General features: G+C 34.7%; 3 protein-coding genes across 4 annotated transcripts in view; all 3 read right to left on the reverse strand.

The window, feature by feature from the left end:
- The window catches only part of LOC135954636 (heparan sulfate 2-O-sulfotransferase pipe-like), a 175791-nt gene that overhangs the window by 3586 nt on the left and 151405 nt on the right, over positions 1-20800 (reverse strand). Inside the window, exons 4-6 of one of the 2 annotated variants that reach the window (XM_065504840.1) lie at positions 8419-8981; positions 5133-5287; positions 4871-5061 (exon numbers count right to left, since the gene is read on the reverse strand). The exons of the other annotated variant lie outside the window; for it this stretch is intronic. Of the exons in view, the coding sequence (XP_065360912.1) occupies positions 4871-5061; positions 5133-5287; positions 8419-8981 (909 nt within the window). Of the gene's footprint in view, positions 1-4870; positions 5062-5132; positions 5288-8418; positions 8982-20800 lie in introns of those variants that run through there. 2 annotated transcript variants of the gene reach the window in all.
- LOC135955166 (heparan sulfate 2-O-sulfotransferase pipe-like) lies at positions 138-4211 on the reverse strand. The gene is made up of 3 exons (XM_065505477.1): positions 3648-4211; positions 3433-3587; positions 138-324 (listed from the first exon to the last, which is right to left on the reverse strand). The coding sequence occupies exons 1-3, from the start codon at positions 4196-4198 to the stop codon at positions 143-145; spliced, it is 888 nt and encodes a 295-aa protein (XP_065361549.1). The 5' UTR covers positions 4199-4211; the 3' UTR covers positions 138-142.
- On the reverse strand, positions 12552-15815 carry LOC135953815 (heparan sulfate 2-O-sulfotransferase pipe-like). The gene is made up of 4 exons (XM_065503827.1): positions 15759-15815; positions 13064-13623; positions 12852-13006; positions 12552-12787 (listed from the first exon to the last, which is right to left on the reverse strand). Exons 1-4 carry the CDS (start codon positions 15813-15815, stop codon positions 12552-12554), a joined length of 1008 nt encoding a protein of 335 aa, XP_065359899.1.

Here is a 20800-nt window from a genome sequence, read left to right on the forward strand (position 1 = left end):
TTACTTATTCCTGGTGATTGATATGCTTGTTTTTATTTTTTAAGATGGCTAAAATTATTTAAATTAAAAAGTATGTTTATTTTGTTTTAAGTTTAAACTTGTTTATACTTTATTTCAAATACATGGTAGGATGATTATAAGTTTAATAATGTGGATAGTTTTTATCAATATTTAAAGCCAAATATTGTTTATACAATCTTTGTTTACAGAAATAATAGAAATCATATTCATTGGTAAAGTTTTTTCTCATCATTGCCTTGACATCGTCATCGATTTTGGGTTTCCGATTGTTGCGATTGCGGTTGCGGACTTTCTCATTATTTACTAGAAAAAATGTGAGATTAGAGTTTAAATGTGATGAAATTAGTACTAAAACTTATTAAAAGCGACGGGTAGATAACAAAATCACAAAGAATGGACAAGTTAAAATGTGAATTTAAAAATATCAGCGATTGAAGTTAAACTAAGATTAAAAATTTTCCTAGGATTGCAGCTAATTTGAGACCACGATTAATGATTAATTATAGACAATAAAGAGCCCTACGTCTGAAGCTAAAATATCACTGAAAATACCATTCAAAAAAGCCAAAGATTGAAGCTAAATTATGACTGAAAATACCATTCAAAAAAGCCAAAGACTGAAGCTAAATTATAACTGAATATAACATGTGATTAAAGCTCAACTAAGCTTATAAAATACCTGCGATTAAAGCTGAACTAAGACCGATTGAAGTTAAATTAAAAAAAAATATATTTCTACGATCGAAGCTGGACTAAGACTCTATAAAGAGCTATGATTTGAGCTAAACTAAGACTGAGAAAAGACCTGCGATTACAGTTGAACTAAGAATCTGCAAAAACCTACATTTTAAACTAAAATATGATTGAAAAATACCTACGATTAAAGGTGAACTAAGACTTCAAAAATACTTGTGACTCAAGCCAAATTATGACTACAAAAAGAGCTACGATCGAAGCAGAAATAAGATTGAAAAAAAAAACGGTTTAAGAAAAACCATGACTTTAAACATAACTAGAAGAGTGATACTAAAAAATCTATGATTGAAGATAAAATATGACTGAAGAAGACCTACAATTGAAGGAAAACTAAGACTACATTGAACTTACTTTGAAAGCTGAGCTAAGACTACGATTAAAGCTGAACAAAGACTCCAAAGATAACTTTGATTGAAGCTAAAATAAGACTGGAGAATTCCATCGATTGAAGCTGTAAAACGATCTTCGATTGAGGCTAAAATAAGACCGTAAAAGTCAAACGAGATAAGACTACCATTAAAACTGAACTAAGACTCCAAAAATAACTTTGATTGAAGCTAAAATAAGACTGGAGAAGTCCATCGATTGAAGCTAAAATACGACTGAAAAACGATATTCGATTGAGGCTAAAATAAGGCTGTAAAAGTCAAACGTTCCAGTCTGGATTAAGAACGTGAAAAGTTCTACGATTAAAGCTGGAATTGAAGTTGTACTAATACCCTAAAAACACCTGATACTGAAGCTGTAATATGAATGAAGAAGACTTATGATTGAAGGCGAATTAAGACTTCAAACTGAAGCTGAATTCTTCTCTTAATGACATAAGATTAAAACTGATAGGAGAAGTCCATCGATTGAAGCTAAAATACGACTGAAAAACGATCTTCGATTGAGGCTAAAATAAGGCTGTAAAAGTCAAACGTTCCAGTCTGGATTAAGAACGTGAAAAGTTCAACGATTAAATCTGAAAACGCCTAAGATTGAAGTGGAACTAATACCCTAAAAACACCTTCGACTGAAATATGAATGAAGAAGACTTATGATTGAAGGCGAATTAAGACTTCAAACTGAAGCTTAATTAATTGAATAAAACCTGCAACTGAAGCTGAACTCTTCTCTTAATGACATACGATTAAAACTGATACTAAGATTGAGAAAAGAAATATGATTGAACCTGAACTAAAAAGCCCTTCGTCTGAAGCAAAAATATGACTAAAAAAACCATAGAATTGAAGCAGATCTGTAATCTAAAAGAAATACGATTGAGTCTGACACTAAGACTGAGAAAAGAAATACGATTGAACCTGAACTGAAAATACCTTCGAATGAAGCAAAATTATGACTATAAAAAGTCCTAGGATTAAAGTTAATCCAAGAAATTAAAACTCCTTTGATTGTAGTTAAACTAAGACTCTTTTTGATTGAAGCTGGACTAGGACTCTTGGACCTACGTTTGAAACTTAACTAAGACTCTTAGGAGCCCTACTATTGAATGTATTCGAAGACTCTAGGAAGACCTACGATCAAATGTAATGTAAGACTCTTAAAAGATGGACGATTGAAGCTAAACAAAGACTCTAAAAGACCCTGGATTAGAGCTAAACTAAGACTCTGAAAAGACCTACGATTGAAGCTAAACTAAGACTCTCAAGACACTGGATTTGAGCTAAACTAAAACTCTTAAAATACCTACGATTGAAGCTAAACAAAGACTCTAGAATGACATTGGATTAAAGTAGAACCAAGTCTTTAAAAATGCCTACGATATTAGCTAAGGCTCTAAAAAGCCCCAAGGTTGGAGCTTAACTAATACTCTATGATTAAATCAAAATTAAAAATCTAAAGAGACCTAGGATTGGAGCTAATACTCTTAAATGATCAACGTTTGAAGCAAAACAAGACTATTAAAGGACATATACGTTTGAAGGTAAATTAAGACATTTAAATGACCTACGATTGAAGCTAAACTAAGCCTTTAAAAAGACCTAGAATTGAAGCTGAAGTAAGGCTCTTAAAGGATCTACGCTTGAAGCTAAACTAAGACTATTAAATGACCTACGTTTGAAGGTATACTAAGACATTTAAAGGACCTACGATTGAAGCTAAACTAAGCCTTTAAAAAGACCTAGAATTGAAGCAGAACTAAGGCTCTTAAAAGACCTACGTCTGAAGCTAAACTTAGACTCTTCAAAACCTACGATTGAAGCTAATCTAAGCCTTTAAAAAGATCTAGGATTGAAGCTAAACTAACACTCTTAAAATACGTAAGTCGGAAGCTAAACTTAGAATCTTAAAAACTTACGAATGAAGGTAAACTAATACTTTCAAAAGACCTACAATTGAAGCTAATCTAAGCCTTTAAAAAGATCTTGGATTGAAGCTAAACTAACACTTTTAAAAGACCTACGTCTGAAGCTAAACATAGAATCTTAAAAACCTACGATTGAAGGTAAACTAAGGCTCTTAAAAGACCCAGCATTGAAGTTAAACTAAGGCTCTTAAAAGACCTAGGATTGAAGCTAATCTAACACTCTAAAAACAACTAGAATTCTAGCCAAAGAAAAGATTATTAATAGACCTACGATTGAAACATAAATAAATATGACTGTGAGTGAAGAGACCAGCGTCGCCTAAATTCTGCATTTAAAAACTTACGTTCAAAAACTTTTTTGGCCCCCTTAAAGAAACGTGGTATATAATGCTCAAATACCGTCAGGGTAACATTAGTATCCTCCCAGGAGCCCACAACAGCATAATCACGTTCCACATTATGTTTAGCGATTTGTATAGCATAGGGCGAATCAAAAGGTCTAAGATAAAAGACAATTCATTATGAAACTTCCCTAGAAATGACAACGCAAAGTACTTACACACACTCCTGATTATTGCCACAAAAGAACAATGACTGGCGCTTGTGATTGCCCTCAAAATCTTTGACGGTATAGGGTACATATTGACACTCCGGATCACCACTGCGTACACAATGATTGAAATTTTTCTTAAACCATGACACAGGCTTGATGGGATCATTAGGATGGGTATTATAGTAGATGGCATTCTTGTAGGCACCTCTAACATAGAAATACCAGGAAATCATACGTTCCACAGGATCGCGTACTAGATTAATGTAAATCGGTTTTCTCAATTGATATTTGGTAAAGTTAAGCCAATTGCAATGTTCTATGTAGACAGAACCGGGCTTTAGATCTGCTATCCAATGGACTTGTTTACTTTGTTGCACCTCGGTTCTAACACGAGCTGCTATTTGAACCGGACTGGTTATGATGACTGTCATATTGTTGAGATCTTGCATTTTTTGTAAAAGTTCCATGAGAGCTTCACTGCCAACTTTGGCGACACGATTAAAGAACAATACATCCACTTCGGCATATTTGGTGTTGTTTAAGCGCGAGGGATTCATGCGATAGAGCTTGTTTTTTTGAGGGTGGGGGAGAAGGAAGGTAATATGTTGGTTTATAATTAAGGGATCGGATGTTTCATTTTTGTGAAATCTGAGGTTTAGGTTTAGGGTTAGTTAAGGGGAAAATATTAGTGTGTATTATAAATTTAAAGGAAATTCGTTTTATGAAGAAGAGCTTTTGAAAGCTAACTTGTTCTTTGAGGATCTTTATAATGAAAGCTTTAAAGCTTACTTATATTATTTTACTATAAAAATGTTCAATAATATTTGGAAAAATAAGCAGATAATTGCTATTTTATTCCCAATTCTGAATAAAAGCTTTGAAAGCTCACATAAATTTCTCTAGAAAAGCTTAAAATTCTTTAGGATTTTATTCAAAATTTGACAAATTTCTTTAATGCCTAATTGTATGTTTTTACAAAATTACAATCACACACTTATTGTTATTTTAAAAGTAATTGAAAGAATATTTAAAGTCAGTTAATTTTTAAGTTTTCCCCAACTGAAGTGGTCAACTGTTTTCAATTTTAGAGCCCTCTGTATTAAAATTGTTAAACCTCTTTATGGATTCAATAAAACACTTTTTTAATTTAGTTTATTTTGTAAGTTTTTTTTTATTATTAATATTTAGTGTTTGCTAAAATACATTTGTTTTAGTTTTAAAAGCCCAACTTAATCCAATAAATTATGGGCCTGCAACTCCTTTAAACTGACCGCCAAATATTGTTTATATAAACGCTGCTTGCAGAAATAATAAAAATCATATTCATGAGTGAAATTTTTACGTATCATGGCCTTGACATCATCATCGATTTTCGGTTTACGTTTATTCTTATTACGATTGGTAACTTTGTCGATATTCACTGTAAAAAAACCAAAGTTATAACCCAGGAAAATAGCTAATTTTATTATCGTTAACCCAGACAAAACTTACTTTCAAATAAAAGTTTGGCGCCATTAAAGAATCTTGGTATGTATTTTTCAAAAACGGTTAGAGTTATGTTGGTCTCTTCCCAGGTGCCCACTACCGCATAGTCTCGCTCTACATGCTCTTTAGCCATTTGTACGGCGGCGGGCGAATTGAAGGGTCTGTTTGGGTAAAATGTGTGATTAGATTTCTTTTTCTAGGATTTCAAGCAAAAAAAATTCCTTAAATTTCTGTCAATCACAATAGAAATAAACTATTGAAAGCTATCATTCACAATAGCAGCAAATCGTTGCAACAAAATTTAACCTAAAAAAATACTGCTAAAAATCCAGTTATGAACGAAAATATATACTATTCTGAGTATAAATTCCTGTAATTATACCCTTCAACTTCGTGAGAAGGGTATATATAAGTTTGTCATTTCCAAATTTTGCATTTCCGACCCTTTAAAGTATATATATTCTAGATCCTTATAGATAGCGGAGTCGATTAAGCCATGTCCGTCCGACTGTCTGTCTGTCTGTTGAAATCAATTTTCTGAAGACCCCTGATATCTTCGGGATCCAAATCTTCAATAATTCTGTCAGACATGCTTTCGAGAAGTTTGCTATTTAAAATCAGCAAAATCGGTCCACAAATGTCTGAGATATGAGGAAAAAACCAGGACAACCTCGATTTTTGACTTATATCTGGATTACTAAGTCATTAATATAGACAATATGGATATCTAATGATAAATATTTCAAAGACCTTTGCAACGACGTATATAAGACCATAGTAAGTTGGACCTACAATGGGTCAAAATCGGAAAAAATATTTTTTAAAAATTTAAAAAACTAAATTTTTTTTAAAATTTAAAAATAAAAATTTTGAATTTAAAAAAAAAAAATTTTCAAAAAACAAAAAAAAATAAATTTTGTTCACCTAAAAATATTTAAAATTTTTATTTTGAAGTATAATTTGGTGAAGGGTATATAAGATTCGGCACAGCCGAATATAGCTCTCTTGTTTTATAATCTATTCTACAAACTGAAATATTTTTGTCTTAGGAATAAATATGGTCCTTCTTACCAGCAGCTGAGAAAATAGAGTTTATTATTAAAAGTCTATCCAGACCTTGGGTCTGGAAATTATTCAAGGTCTTCAGTGGATACCGAATGTTTGTTCTAAAAACATTAAAAATAGTATTTGAATTCAAACGTTTAACCAGATGGGATCAGAGTTCAAAAACCATTGTTATTTGTAAGTAAAAAGTCTGGTCACTTAGTCGTGTTCTTAGTGTATCTGACACATTAACCAGTAGCAGATAAAGGGCTTGAAATTGAAAGTGGATTCCGAAAGCTTAATGATTAAAGCTAATATTAGACTGTGTAAAATAAAGAATGAGTAAAGCCCTACGGTTAAAGTTTAATTAAGACTTTATAAACAGCTAAACTAAGATTGTGTAAAGCTAAGTTAATGATACACGAAGATCTTACAAAGAACTCTGATTGAAGCTAAACTAAGATCTTACAAAGATCTACGATTAAAGCTTAACTATGATCTTACAAAGATCTACGATCGAATCTAAACTAAGATCTTACAAGGTACTACGATTAATGCTAAACTAAGATCTTGAAAACAACCACGATTGAAACTAAACCAAGTCCTTATAAAGAACTAAGATTGAAGCTAATTTGAGTCTATAATGAAGATAAACTAAGACCTCGAGAACTACAATTGAAGCTAAGACCTACGAATCAAGCTGAACTAAGATCTTAAAAGAACTACGATTGATGCTAATTTGAGTCTATATTTAAACTAAACTAAGACCTTACAAAGTACAACGATTGACGCTAGTTTGATACTATTTTTGACATAATCTAAGACCTCACAAAGATCTATAAAGCAAGCTTAACTAAGACCTTAGAAAGAACTATGATTGAAGCTAATTTGAGACTATATTGAACCTAAACTAAGTCCTTACAAAGCTAGCAGCTAGTTTGAGACTATTTTGAATCTAATCAAAGATCTCACCAAGATCTACTAAGATCTTACAAAGTAAAACCATTGAAACTAGTTTGAGACTATTTTTGATCTAATTGAAGACCTAACAAAGATCTACGAATCAAGCTTAACTAAGATCTTACAAACTACAACCATTGAAGCTAGTTTGAGACTATTTTGAATCTAATCAAAGACCTCACAAAGAACTAAGGTTGAAACTAATTTGAGACTATATTGAAGCTAAACAAGTCCTTACAAAGAACTGCGATTGAAGCTAGTTTGAGACTATTTTGAATCTAATCAAAGACCTCACAAAGATCCACGTATCAAGCTTAACTAAGACCTTACAAAGTACATCGATTGAAGCTAGTTTGAGTTTATTTTTAATCTAATCAGAGACCTCACAAATAACTACGATTGAAGCTAATTTGAGACTATATTGAAGCTAATCTAAGTCTGCTTTTACACAGGGCCAGTTTTCTTGCCGCAAATCTTTGTTTATAGGAGAGAGGGGCAAGAAGAAAGAAGAAGAGTACGCACTTGCTTGTACTGGCAAGTATCTTCAATTCTCTTTTGTTTTCTCATTTTCAGTAAGACGTCGATTAGGTTTTGACATACAAAATTGAACACAGACTTGTGTAAACAGACGAGCAAGTTTAAAAGAGAATCGAAGAGACTTGCTTAAAGTAAACTTGCTGTGTGTAAAAGCAGACTAAGTCTTTACAAAGAACTACGAATCGTGCTCAACTGAGACCTTTCAAAGAACTATGATTAAAGCTAAACTAATATTATTTACAAACCTACGATTGAAGCTAATTTAAATCTATCTAAAGACATAAGATTGAAGATTATTTTAAGATTATATAAAGACCTATGACTGAAGCTAATTTCAGACTCTATGAAGATCTACAGGTTGGATCTACTACTAATTAAACTAGTATCTAGTATTGATCTAGTACAGAAATCTCAATGAAATATGAGGTCTAAACGAAACGTTGTCCTATCGACTCTTCCTGCTTGCAGAAAGCCTTTAGGAGAACTAACCAACGATGGGTACAGACATTGTGCTTGATAGAATAGACTATGAAGAATGGATATTGAAGGCCTGCGATTGGTGTCCTTATCACAAGTTGATTATGCTTTCGATAGCGTAATTATATAATTATTCTACCACTTCGGCTTTTAAACCTCATTAGCCCAGTATTAATGAATCCTGCACTGCCATAAGTCTACGAAGTTTCGAACATTCCCAAATTCCTCTCACTTTTACTAACGAACGCCCTGTCGCCATCCATTCCATACTTACATACAATCATCATGATGGCCACAAAAGAACAACGACTGACGCTTGAAATTGCCCACATAATCCTTAACACTAAACGGTACATATTGACACTCGGGATCACCGCTGCGCACACAATGATTGAAATCTTTCTTATACCATGATTCTGGTCTAATCGGCTTGGTGGGATCTTTTATATATTCGATCGCATTCTTATAGGCACCTCTAGCATAGAAATACCAAGATATAACTCTTTCCACCGGATCGCGTACCATATTAATGTAAATCGGTTTTGGAAAATCAAATTCTTGAAAATCTATCCAATTCACATGTTGTATCCATATCGAACCTTCGGTAAGTTCGGAAATTTGTTCGGCCAGTTCACGTTGTTCGCCACGTTTGAATTGACGCTTCGTGAGACGATGTAAACCCTCGCGTTCTAGATTCAGACCATCGTTGAAAGATTCTAAAATACCAAATAGCTCCAGGAGAGCTTCGCTGCCTACCTTGGCACAACGATTGAAAAATATAACATCTAGGTCAGCTTTGCGGGTGTTATTCAGCCGGTAGGCGTTTAAGTTCTTAAGCTATATGGTAGAAGGTGGGAAGGAGTTGGTGGAAAAAAGTTGGCTGTAGTAAACTTTTGAGTTTCGTATTACAGTGGTTTAATGAGGGCAAAGCTTTGATAATGATATACGTTCATAGAATCCTGTTAGTTTAAGATTATTTGTTTATTTTTAATGACAAGGAAATATTTGAAAAAGCAGTAAGGAAGAGCTTAAAATCTTCTTGATTTCCAAAAGCAAATTAATAGCAGAGGCAAAGATTTTAAAAATTCAGAAAATATTCTTAAGATTTTCAAAAACTTTACCCATTTATACCTATAACTTAATATAAGACTTTAAAAGCGATGATTCGATTTCTATAACCATAAATAACTAGGCTGATATTAAAAGTTCTTTCAACTCTCCAATGATACGGTACCCCTTTGAAACCCTTTGACTCCCATACTTACGTACAGTCCACATGATGACCACAATAGAATAGCGATTGTCGCTTAAAATCCGTCGTTTTATCCGTTACACTATACGGTATATACTGACACTCTGGATCACCGCTACGCACACACTTATTAAAATCTTTTACATACCATTCTCTGGGTTGGAGTCGTCTTTTGGGTTGCTTTTGAAATTGTATGGCATTGCGATAAGCACTACGTGAATAAAAATACCACGATATAACTCTTTCAACCGGATCTCTCACCATATTAATGTAAATCGGTTTTGGCAGATTAAACTCCTCGAAATCTAACCAATTTATATGTTGTATATAAATCGTGCCCTCCACAAATTCCGCTATAGTTTCAGCATATTTTCGTTGTTGCGGTCTTTTGTGTTGGCGTAAGGTCATTTGATGTAAGCCAGCTTGTTCGAGAGTAATATTGTCATGGAATTTTTCCAAAATCATAAAGAGTTCATAGAGAGCCTCACTGCCAACTTTGGTGGCACGATTAAAGAATAAAACCTCTTTATCGGCTTTTGGGGTATTGTTTAATTTGCGGGCATTTAAATATTTAAGCTATATGGAAGTAATGGTAGGGGAGGGGAGGGGGATAGGACAAAGGGCAGAATATAAAATCGAGCTTGAGTTGAGTTTTGTTATAAATAGCGTTTTTTTTATATGAAATGAAGAGGGGTTTCCAGTGCAAAACATTTACAAGCCAATAAAGAGAAAGAAAGTTAGAAAAAGCATAGGAATAGGGGAAATTTTAAAGAAGAACCCAACCCATGTTTCAAAGTAAAATATTTATAAACCCAGATTACAAGCCTAAATCTAATAAATAGAAAAGGTTTAGAAAATAATAAACTTTAGATCGAAGTGTTTGCTCAAAATTCCACGTTTAGAAGCTATCAGTTAAATTGTGGGCCTAGATGCTGCTCAGAAATAACAGAAATATGTTTTAAATAGTTTGAGCCAGCAAGGCCCAAAGCGGCACAAAAATTGTTAGCTAAGTCCTTTAGCGAGATTGTCAAAGATAACCTCGTTAGGGCGGTTATCGCTCAGAGTGCCAGTGGCGTATCCATATCCCAATCAAATTGGGATTTGGTGAATCAGACATTTGCAGGGGGTGTTCTGGAAAGTTCATAAAGAGAACCCAAGCACTCCTCCGCAATGCGATGAGGCTGGTTGGTACCAGGTTAAATTGATGTCTTGTGTAGATGAATACTCAGTGTTGCTACTCAATATGGCAGGCATGTGGTGGTATCGGTGAGCGAGCCAAATCCATAGCTAAAATACCAGCTGAGTCATCTAGCCCGGAGGAGATCTTGGAGATTCTCCAGTGCTGTAACTCACAGCTTCCAACTCACGATGGGAAAGGTTACGGACACTGAGGAATCTTCTAGAAAGGCGATCATTGTCCTGAATAAGACTCTTTGGGGTCGCTAAGGAAAACGCAATCAAATTGGGATTTGGTGAAGCAGAAATTGGTAGGGGATGTTCTGGAAAGTTCTCAGAGAGAACCCAAGCACTCCTCCGCAATTCGATGATGCTGGCTGATACCAGGTTCACGTCAAATTGATGTCTTGTGTAGATGAACGTTCAGCTTTGCTACTCAAGACGGCGGTCTCATCATTGGCTGAAGAATGAACGGGATCTAGGCTTGTGGTGGTATCGTTGAGTCAGATACCCCGAAAGCCTACATCCATAGCTAAAATACCAGCTGAGCCATCTAGACCGGAGGATATCTTGGAGATTATCCGGTGCTGTAACCCACAGCTTCCAACTCACGATTGGAAAGTTGTGAAGGTTACGGACACTGAGGGATCTTCTGGAAAGGCGATCATTGTCCTGAATAAGACACTTTGGGGTCGCTAAGGAAAACGCATTGGAAGGTCTACTATGGATTTGATTCGATCATCCTCAGATGATGTAAAATGTTTTAAATAGTTTGTATTGAAAATTTGAGCCAATAAAAGGTTTTCGAATAATAGTAGATCAGTTCAGTTTGTCATTCCGTTTGGAATTTCCACAATATAATTTTCCGACCCTATAAAGTATATAGATTCTTGATCCTTATGGATCTGTCTGTCTGTTGAAATCAACTTTCCGAAGCCCACAAATAACTTACATACACGATTCATACATCAATATCTCCGGAATTCTTCCGGCTCGGTTACTATTTAAAATCGAGAAAATCGGTCCACAAATGGCTGAGATATAAGGAAAAAACCAGCACAATCTCGATTTTTGAACTATTTTTGACCTTTATCTGGATTACTAAGTCATTAATAAAGACAATATGGATATCTAATGATAGATATTTCAAAGACCTTTGCAATGACGTATATAAGACCATAGTTGGACCTACAATGGATCAAAATCGGAAAAAATATTTTTTAACCCGAATTCTTTTTTTCACCAAAAGTTTTTATTTCGCTAAATATTAAAAAAAAATTAATAAACAAAAAATATTTTTTGTAAAATTAAAAAATAAATTTTTTAAAATTAAAATTTTTTTTTTAAATTTTAAAAAGCAATTCGAGAAAATCGATCCACAAATGGCTGAGATATAAGGAAAAAACCAGGACAACTTATGGATCTGTCCGTCTGTCTATTGAAATCAACTTTCCGAAGCCCCCAAATACATACACGACACATACATCAATATTTCCGGAATTCTTCCGGCTCGTTTGCTACTTTAAATCGAGAAAATCGGTCCACAAATGGCTGAGATATAAGGAAAAAACCAGGACAACCCCGGGACAATATGGATATCTAATGATAGATATTTCAAAGACCTTTGCAAAGGCGTATATAAGACCTACAATGGATCAAAATCGGAAAAAAAAATTTTTAACCCGATTTTTTTTCAAGTTTTTATTTCGCTAAATATTAAATTAAATTTTTAAATTAAAAAAAAACAAATTTTAATTTAAAAGCAATTCGAAATTTTTTTTTCCAAAAAATTAAAAAAACAACTTTGGAAAAAAAAATTTTTTTTGTTTACCTGAAAATATTTAAAATTTTTATTTTGAAGTATAATTTGGTGAAGGGTATATAAGATTCGGCAAAGCCATCTATAGCTTTAACCTACTTAAATAATAAAACCAACAATTGTTTACTTTTAAAAACATTTTTTCATATTTATTTCAAAATTAATGCAATTTCGATAAAGCCTTTTTTAAAAATGTCATTTTCTCTTCATCTTCCTTAATGGCCAGCTGTTTTAAATCATTCTTTTTCAAAGCCAAATATTGTTTGTGCAAACGTTGTCTACAAAATTGATAGAACTCAATTTCGCGTGTAAAATTCTGGCGCACCATTTGTTTAATTTCCTCACTAATGTGAGGCTTGAAGGGATTACTGTTTTGGATATCGTTATTTAAACCATCTAAAAGACAAAATTAATATTGAAAACTTTATTTTAAACTTTTATTTAAAAATGTAAAACTTACTGTAATACATTTTAGTGGCTCCTTTGAAATAACGGGGCACATAGTTTTCCAAAACGCTTAAGGTAATATTGGTATCCTCCCAAGTGCCCACCACTGCATATTCCCTTTCCACAGCGCGTTTGGCCATTTGTAAAGGTAGCTTAGCATTGAAGGGCCTAAAACACAAATCATAATCTAAACTTTACTTTAAACATATTTCAATTTCCACTTACATGCATTTCTTGGCATTATTGCCGCAAAAGAATAGCGTTTGTCTCCGATGATCACCAACCTTTTCCAAACCGGATCCCTCTATAAACGTACACACTTTTTCCTTTTTCATAACACACTGATCGAATTCCGTATTAACCCACTGGGGATTGGGCATTTTTCTCTTATTCTTCCTACGACCAGGCACAAAAATCCAGGGTGAACGTATATAATAATACCAGCTAATAATTCTTTCCACCGGATCTCTAACCATATTAATGTAGATGGGACGTGGTTGTTCGTATTCCGTAAAATTTAAATAATTCATGTGCGATACAAAAGCCATGCCATCCTCCAAATTACTAATATTCTCAATGGTATTCTCTTCTTCCTGCTCGTCGAGTGAGGGTCTGATGCCGCCATTATTGGGATCAACTTCAACCTCATAATCGTGCACTTTACCCAATTTTTGCATTAACGCTATCAATTGCATGCTGCCCGTTTTGGGTACACGATTGTAGAATAATATATCCACCTCGGATTTTTTGGTATTATTTAGCAAATCCGCATTGAGGGTATAAAGCTAGCAAAAACAAAGGTGAGGGCAGACATGTTTAAGATTTTTTTTTTTTTTAATTTTTTAGAAACTATTGTTGATGATGAAATTATTGTGGAACCAACAAACCAATATTTTAATGTGGAAAAAGCAAGGAAGAAGGTTAATAGAAATACCGGAAAAAGTGTTGTAAAGCTAAAACTAAGACAATGAAAAATTGATCATAAATATATATTGAAACAGAAATCCTGAGAATACCTATTAAATTCCATAAATTTAGAAAAAATTTCAGAGCTACCAAATCAAAAGCGATAATTTCTTATTTACTGCGAATTTGCCTTCAGACGAAATGGCTCCAGGCGAAAAAATCTGAAGCGAAGCCAAATCTCTAACAAACTATAGGTTTCATCTCACACAAACTTGTTAATTTCCAACTTTATACAGTTTTATACTTTTTATATTAATGTCAGTCCAATATCCGTAAATTATTGGTTCATTTGATCAATTTATCGGATACACATAATAGCAACAGGATGTCTAAACTATAGAACCTAGAATATTATAGAATAGGAGTAAAGCTTTCAGAATATTGCTTAAAATTAACTGTAGAAATCTACATCTTTCGTGTATTTTCGTTTTCAAATGTCCACACTATTTCTTGAATTCGCTTTGTTCTGTAAAAAATTTAATCTCAGGCTTAAAAACCCTGCCAGAAGGGCTGCTACCAACAGAAGTTACGTCTATCTGGTACATCCAGGTTGGTTGACTGTAAACAAAACCAACCAGTCGTTCTGACTATCGCTTCATTGAGGTTCTCGTCTCTAAAAAAGTCGAAGATCTCACAAAGGATTAACAAGCTTCCCACTCCTGGTCTCAAGACCGCACCTCTGCTGAGTCATCAGCGGTGCTTAAAAGGCAGCGATCAGAGAAGAATGAAACAGACAAGACCCAGCAACCGGAACCCAAAGCAGCACCTCGTTAGGGCAGTTAAAGATCGTAATGCCAGTGACGGATCCACATCCCAATTAAATTGGTATTTGTTGAAGCAGAAATTGGTAGGGGCTGTTCTGGAAAGTTCTCAAAGGGAACCCAGGCGCTCCTCCGCAATGCGATAATGCTGTCAGATTCACGTCAAATTGATGTCTTGTGTAGATGAATACTCAGTGTTGCTACTCAATATGACAGGCTTGTGGTGGTATCTTTGAGTGAAATACCTCGAAAGCCAAATCCATAGCTAAAATATCAGCTGAGCCATCTAGCCTGGAGGAGATCTTGGAGATTCTCCAGTGCTGTAACTCACAGCTTCCAACTCACGATTGGAAAGGTTACGGACACTGAGGTATCTTCTAGAAAGGCGATCGTTGTCCTGAATAATACTATTTGGGGTCAAATTACGAAGCAGAAATTGGCGGTGTTCTGGAAAGTTCTCAAGGAGAAACCAGACACTCCTCCGCAATACGATGATGCTGGTTGGTACCAGGTTCACGTCAAATTGATGTCTTGTGTAGATGAACGCTCAGCGTTGGTACTCAAGATGGCAGTCACATCATTAGGTGAAGTATGGGCGGGATCTAGTCTTGAGGTGGTACCGTTGAGTGAGATATTCTGAAAGCTAGATCCATATCTAAAATACCAGCTGTGTCATATAGCCCGGAGGAGATCTTAGAGATTATCCAGTGATGTAACCCATAGCTTCCAACTGTTGCTACTTAATATGGCAGGCTTGTGGTGGTATCTTTGAGTGAGATCCTCCGAAAGCCTAGATCGATAGCTAAAATACCAGCTGAACCATCTAGCCCGGAGAAGGTCTTAGATCCAGTGCTGTAACTCACAGCTTCCAACTCACGATTGGAAAGGTTACGGACACTGAAGTATCTTCTAGAAAGATCGTTGTCCTGAATAATACTATTTGGGGTCAAATTACGAAGCAGAAATTGGCGGTGTTCTGGAAAGTTCTCAAGGAGAAACCAGACACTCCTCCGCAATGTGATGATGCTGGTTGGTACCAGGTTCACGTCAAATTGATGTCTTGTGTAGATGAACGCTCAGCGTTGCTACTCAAGATGGCAGTCACATCATTAGGTGAAGTATGGGCGGGATCTAGGCTTGAGGTGGTACCGTTGAGTGAGATATTCTGAAAGCTAGATCCATATCTAAAATACCAGCTGTGTCATATAGCCCGGAGGAGATCTTAGAGATTCTCCAGTGCTGTAAGCCATAGCTTCCAACTGACGATTGGAAAGGTTACGGACACTGAGGCATCTTCTAGAAAGACGACCATTGTCCTGAATAAGACTCTTTGGGGTCGCTAAGGAAAACACAATCAAATTGGGATTTGGTGAAGCAGAAATTGGTAGGGGGTGTTCTGGAAAGTTCTCAAAGACAACCCAGGCCCTCCTCCACAATGCGATGATGCTGCTTGGTACCAGGTTAACGTCAAATTGATGTCTTGTGTAGATGAACGCTCAGCGTTGCTATTAAAGTTGGCGGTCTCATCTTTGGGTGAAGTATGGCTGGAATCTAGGCTTGAGGTGGTATCGTTGAAAATACCAGCTGAGCCATCTAGCCCGGACGAATACTTGGAGATTCTCCAGTGCTGTAACCCACAGCTTCCAACTCACGATTGGAAAATTGTGAAGGTTAAGGTCACTGGGGGATCTTCTAGAAAGGCGATCGTTGTCGTGAATAAGACTCTTTGGTCTACTATGGATTTGATTCGATCATCCTCAAATGATTTAAATTTCATGCTTTCGGATGAAGGCATGGAATACAATGACAATGTCGATCCAACCGACACTGAAGAAACTAAGTCTGTCTCCGAACTGGTTGGTACCTTCTTTGAATGAATAGACTAGGCAGTTTACGAGGATGTCCTCCTGAACTCTGGCCTCACCGTTGTTAAAATAGATGGTAACATGGTGAGGGTAACACAAATCAAGCTTCACCACTCTAAAGCAACAAACGCTGCACTGCTCCTCCGAGTTGCTCAGAAAGGATGAGGGGCTAGTCATGCTCCAGAAATCATGGATCCATCAGGATCGGATCTGTGGACTATGTTTGAAGGGTTTGAAGGGCTCTACTACGCTAAAGGCGCAGGTAAAATTAGATTCTGTATATTGGCTAAAAACTCTTATCTTCATTCTATCTGATTACAGCAATGAAGATACAGTAGCAGTCTCATGTGAAACTAGTGAAGGCAGTTTGATATGGCTGATATCCAGCTACAGAGAGCATTCGCTAAATGATGCTGTAGTGAAAAAGGCGAATGAGTCCAGGATAATTTTGGTTATCTGTGCTGACGCCAAATCGCACTACATTATATGGTGCAGCTGCGACACCAAAGCAAGAGGTGAGTGTCTTTTCAGTTTCATACGTAAGCTATGTTTCCGCATACACCGTAATCGGCACCGAAAACGAAATTCTATACATTTGCACCGAAAAAAGTTCGTTTCAAAAATCGGCAACGAAAATTGGGAACGAAACGGCACCGATCAGTAACGAAAAACCTGTCATTTGGTGCCGGAACGAAAACAACTTCAAGTAGGTTGTTTTCGGTGCTGTAGGAACGAAATTATTTGAATTATTTTTTTATTTCAAACTTAAAGAAAATCAAAATGAATAAAAACAATAAATTTTCTTTATTGGAAGAGGAAAAAATAATAGATTTTGTGAAAAATTATGAAATTCTATTTAATGTGCGACATCCAAAATTAAAAAATAATTTCGTTTCTGTTTTATGTCGCAACGCACCCAACTGAAACGAAAACAATTCAGAAACGAGACGGTGACGAACACCAACGTTTTTCAATTTCAGTTTTCGTTATCGGCGCCGATTACGGTGTATGCGGAAACCCAGCTTTAGTAGTAGTTTGGAATCTACTCAGAACCTACCTACATTGTTACAAACAGAAGTGAGGTGCTAGACTTAACTCTTGTGAGTGCTGAACACCACAGTGTGATTACTCATTGGGCTGTCTCTAGTGACTACTCCTTTTCCGATCACCAATATATTGATTTCAATATTGTCGTAATTGCCGTGATTGTTAATACCATTCTAAATAGGAGGAAGAAGACCAATTGGGAGATGCAACGTGATTTACTCTCTAGGTCTTTATCCAATTTGTATATTTAAATTCACAATGGATTTTTTACAGATCATGCGACTCTAAGAGTTTTTGAATATTTTCTGAAACTAGACTTCTTTATTAATCATATAAGTGTAATTTTATAAACATTTAGCAGCAAATGAATGTAATAAAGACAAAAGTAAATCATTTTCAAAGTCAAAAATTGATTTTAGGTTAGTTTCTAAGACTAGTTGCTTAAACTATAAAAAATTAGTGTGTTTTTCTTTTTAAATTTAACAAATTGTTTTAATAATCTGCGCCCAATTGTGATTATTTGTCATAAAAGTAAAATTTTGGGAAGATCTTTTATTGATCTTGTATTACTGATTTTCCTGTGGCCCCAGCAATTAAAAATAAAACAAATTTTAAAAGTTTTATGCAAAATTAAATAATTTTATTTAGTTTACAATAAATATTAATAACTTGTATATAAATTGTTTATAAAACTAAGTTTTTTTTATTAAGAATTATTAAAATATGAGAATTAAGAAATGAGACCTTTACTTAAACTTTATAATATAACTAAACTTCTTCACCCCATTAATACTTAAAGCTTTCAGTAATAAGTATTATAAAAATGTAGTTTTTGTAGGAATTATAGAAAATATCAGGTTGCTTGCTTGAAAATCAGTTTAAACCTAGTTTAAATAAACCTAGCTTATAATTTTTAAAGCTGCAAGCTTTTTCAACAAAACAGCTTGACAAGTTAGTTAAATAGGAGATAAACTCGGTTTGTTTAACCTTAGTTTAAATAAACGTAGCTTTTTACAGTAATATTGATTTCGAAAGCAAATTGAAATTTTCGTCAAGTATTTTCCTGAGTTTGTTTTTTGATTTCATGTAATTTTATCATTTATTCTAAAAGATTAAAGGGAAATGTTTTCTTTTCGCTAAACTGCTTCATCAATTCCTCCTTTTTAATCGCTATATACTGTTTGTAAAGACGCTGTTTGCAAAAATTATACAATTCGATTTCGTAACCGAATTGTATTTTCAATTTTGCCTCCACTTCCGGTTCCAGTTCCGATTTATGAGGCGTGGCATTTCTGTGAAATTTTTTAGCTCCACCTTTAATAAATTACAAAATCAAATAAATTACGGTAAACGAAAACAAAGAAATAACAATGACACCTACTGTAGAATATTTTAGTGGCACCCTGAAAAAAACGCGGTATATAATGTTCCAAAACGGTTAAGGTGATATTGGTATCCTCCCAGGAGCCCACCACAGCATAATCCCGTTCTATATTACGTTTGGCAATTTGTGTGGCCTTTTGTGAATTGAATTCTCTATGGAATTATTTAATAAATTAATAATATTTAATAGTCATAGGTAGATATTTTCAACATACTTGCACACTTTCTTATTGCCACAGAAATGTACTGCACCTACACGCCAGTCCGCTCTGTATTTACTACTAGAATCGAATATGCACTCTACACGCTTCGCTTGCTTAACGCAATCGTTAAAGGACATTTCGAAATATTCTTGTTCATCCACAGTACGATTGTATTTTTTCCTATAGAAGTCATGTACCTCTGGTCGTCGTACATAATAATAGGCTGACATGGCCTTTTGTATGGGATGTCTAACTAGATTTATGTAAATGGGTTTAGCTAAATCATATTTTGAAAAATCTATCCAATTTGTATGTTCCGAATAAGACATCGCCCCCTCGACCTCATCTAATTCCTCGGCTATTGCCTGTTCTTCCGCCTCAGTGTAAGTAAAACGTATGTAGGCATCCGCTCGATTTTCGAGTGCCATAAAATTATTAACTTTTGCCAGTTCATTCAGTAACAGCATCATACTTTGAGAGCCCACCTTTTCTAAACGATTAAAGAAGATCCAGTCCTTTTCAGCATTGGCTGTATTATTTAAATCTGCCGGCTGCAGCGTATAGAGCTTAGAAAAGTTGAGCGAAAGAAATCAATTAAAATTAATTGGGCGTTAAAGAATATCACTTGGACCACTAGTAGAAAGCTGTTTTCGAAGCAAGGCAGAAATTGCTAAATTAGTGCAAATTAGAAAAGCTTTAAAGCATTCATTTGTTTAATATAAATTATTGTACAGTTCTTTTTTTTATGTGGCAAAAGAAGAAATAAAAGCTCTTAGAGAATTAGATGAATGTATAACAGGAAGTAAGAAATTGGCGGGTCTTTAAACATTCCAAATTTAGCTTCAATCTATGATCTTTATGCAGTTAAAATTAAGCTTAAAGTGTAAGTTTTATACCGTTCAAATTCAAGCTTCAGTCTAAGGTCTATAAACAGTCCAAATTAAGCTTCATTCGTGGGTCTCTAAACAGTCCAAATTTAGCTTTAATTAAATGTCTTTAAACAGTTCAAATTAAGCTTTAATTGTGGTCCTCTAAAAGATTCAAATTTAGCTTTAATTGAGGTCCTCTAAACAGTTCAAATTTAGCTTCATTAGAGTGTCTCGAAACAGTCCGAATTTAGAATCATTCGAAGGTGTTTGAACAGTTAAAATTTATCCTCAGTCTAGGGTCTCTAAACAGACCAAATTTAGCTTCAATTAAAAGTCTTTAAAGAGTCCAAATTTAGCATCATTCGAGGGTATCTGAAGAGTCCACATTTATCTTCAATTAAAAGTCTATAATAGTCCAAATTAGCTTCATTTGAGGGTCTCTAAACAGTCCAAATTTAGCTTCATTCAAGGATCTCTAAACAATCCAAATTTAGCTTCAATTAAAAGTCTCTAAATAGTCAAAATTCGTTCATTCGAGGGTCTAAGAACAGTCCAAATTTAGCTTCATTTCAGGGCCTCTAAACAGTCAAAATTTTTCCTCAGTCGAGGGTCTCTAAACGGTCCAAAATTAGCTTCATTCAAGGATCTCTAAACAGTCCAAATTTAGTTTCAATTAAAAGTCTCTATAGAGTCCAAATTTAGCTTCTTTCAAGGGTCTCTAAACAGTCCAAATATAGATTCAATTAAATGTCTCTAACCAAGTCAAATTTATTTTCATTCGAGGGTCTCTGAATAGTCCAAATTTAGCCTCATTCGATGATATCTAAATAGATTAAATTAAATGTCTCTAACCAAAACAAATTTATTT

The sequence above is a fragment of the Calliphora vicina genome, chromosome 3 (genome assembly GCF_958450345.1).
Source record: "Calliphora vicina chromosome 3, idCalVici1.1, whole genome shotgun sequence".
NCBI classification, from domain to species: Eukaryota; Metazoa; Arthropoda; class Insecta; order Diptera; family Calliphoridae; genus Calliphora; species Calliphora vicina.

Coding starts and splice junctions, on each gene's coding strand:
- LOC135955166 (XM_065505477.1), bottom strand. CDS start 4,198: ATGAATCCCTCGCGCTTAAACAACACCAAATATGCCGAAGTGGATGTA. Junction 3,588..3,647: donor GGCAATAATCAGGAGTGTGT/GTAAGTACTTTG, acceptor CTTTTATCTTAG/ACCTTTTGATTCGCCCTATG. Junction 325..3,432: donor GGCCAAAAAAGTTTTTGAAC/GTAAGTTTTTAA, acceptor CATTTTTTCTAG/TAAATAATGAGAAAGTCCGC.
- LOC135953815 (XM_065503827.1), bottom strand. CDS start 15,815: ATGGCTTACAGCACTGGAGAATCTCTAAGATCTCCTCCGGGCTATATG. Junction 13,007..13,063: donor AATAATGCCAAGAAATGCAT/GTAAGTGGAAAT, acceptor TTTGTGTTTTAG/GCCCTTCAATGCTAAGCTAC. Junction 12,788..12,851: donor AGCCACTAAAATGTATTACA/GTAAGTTTTACA, acceptor TTTGTCTTTTAG/ATGGTTTAAATAACGATATC.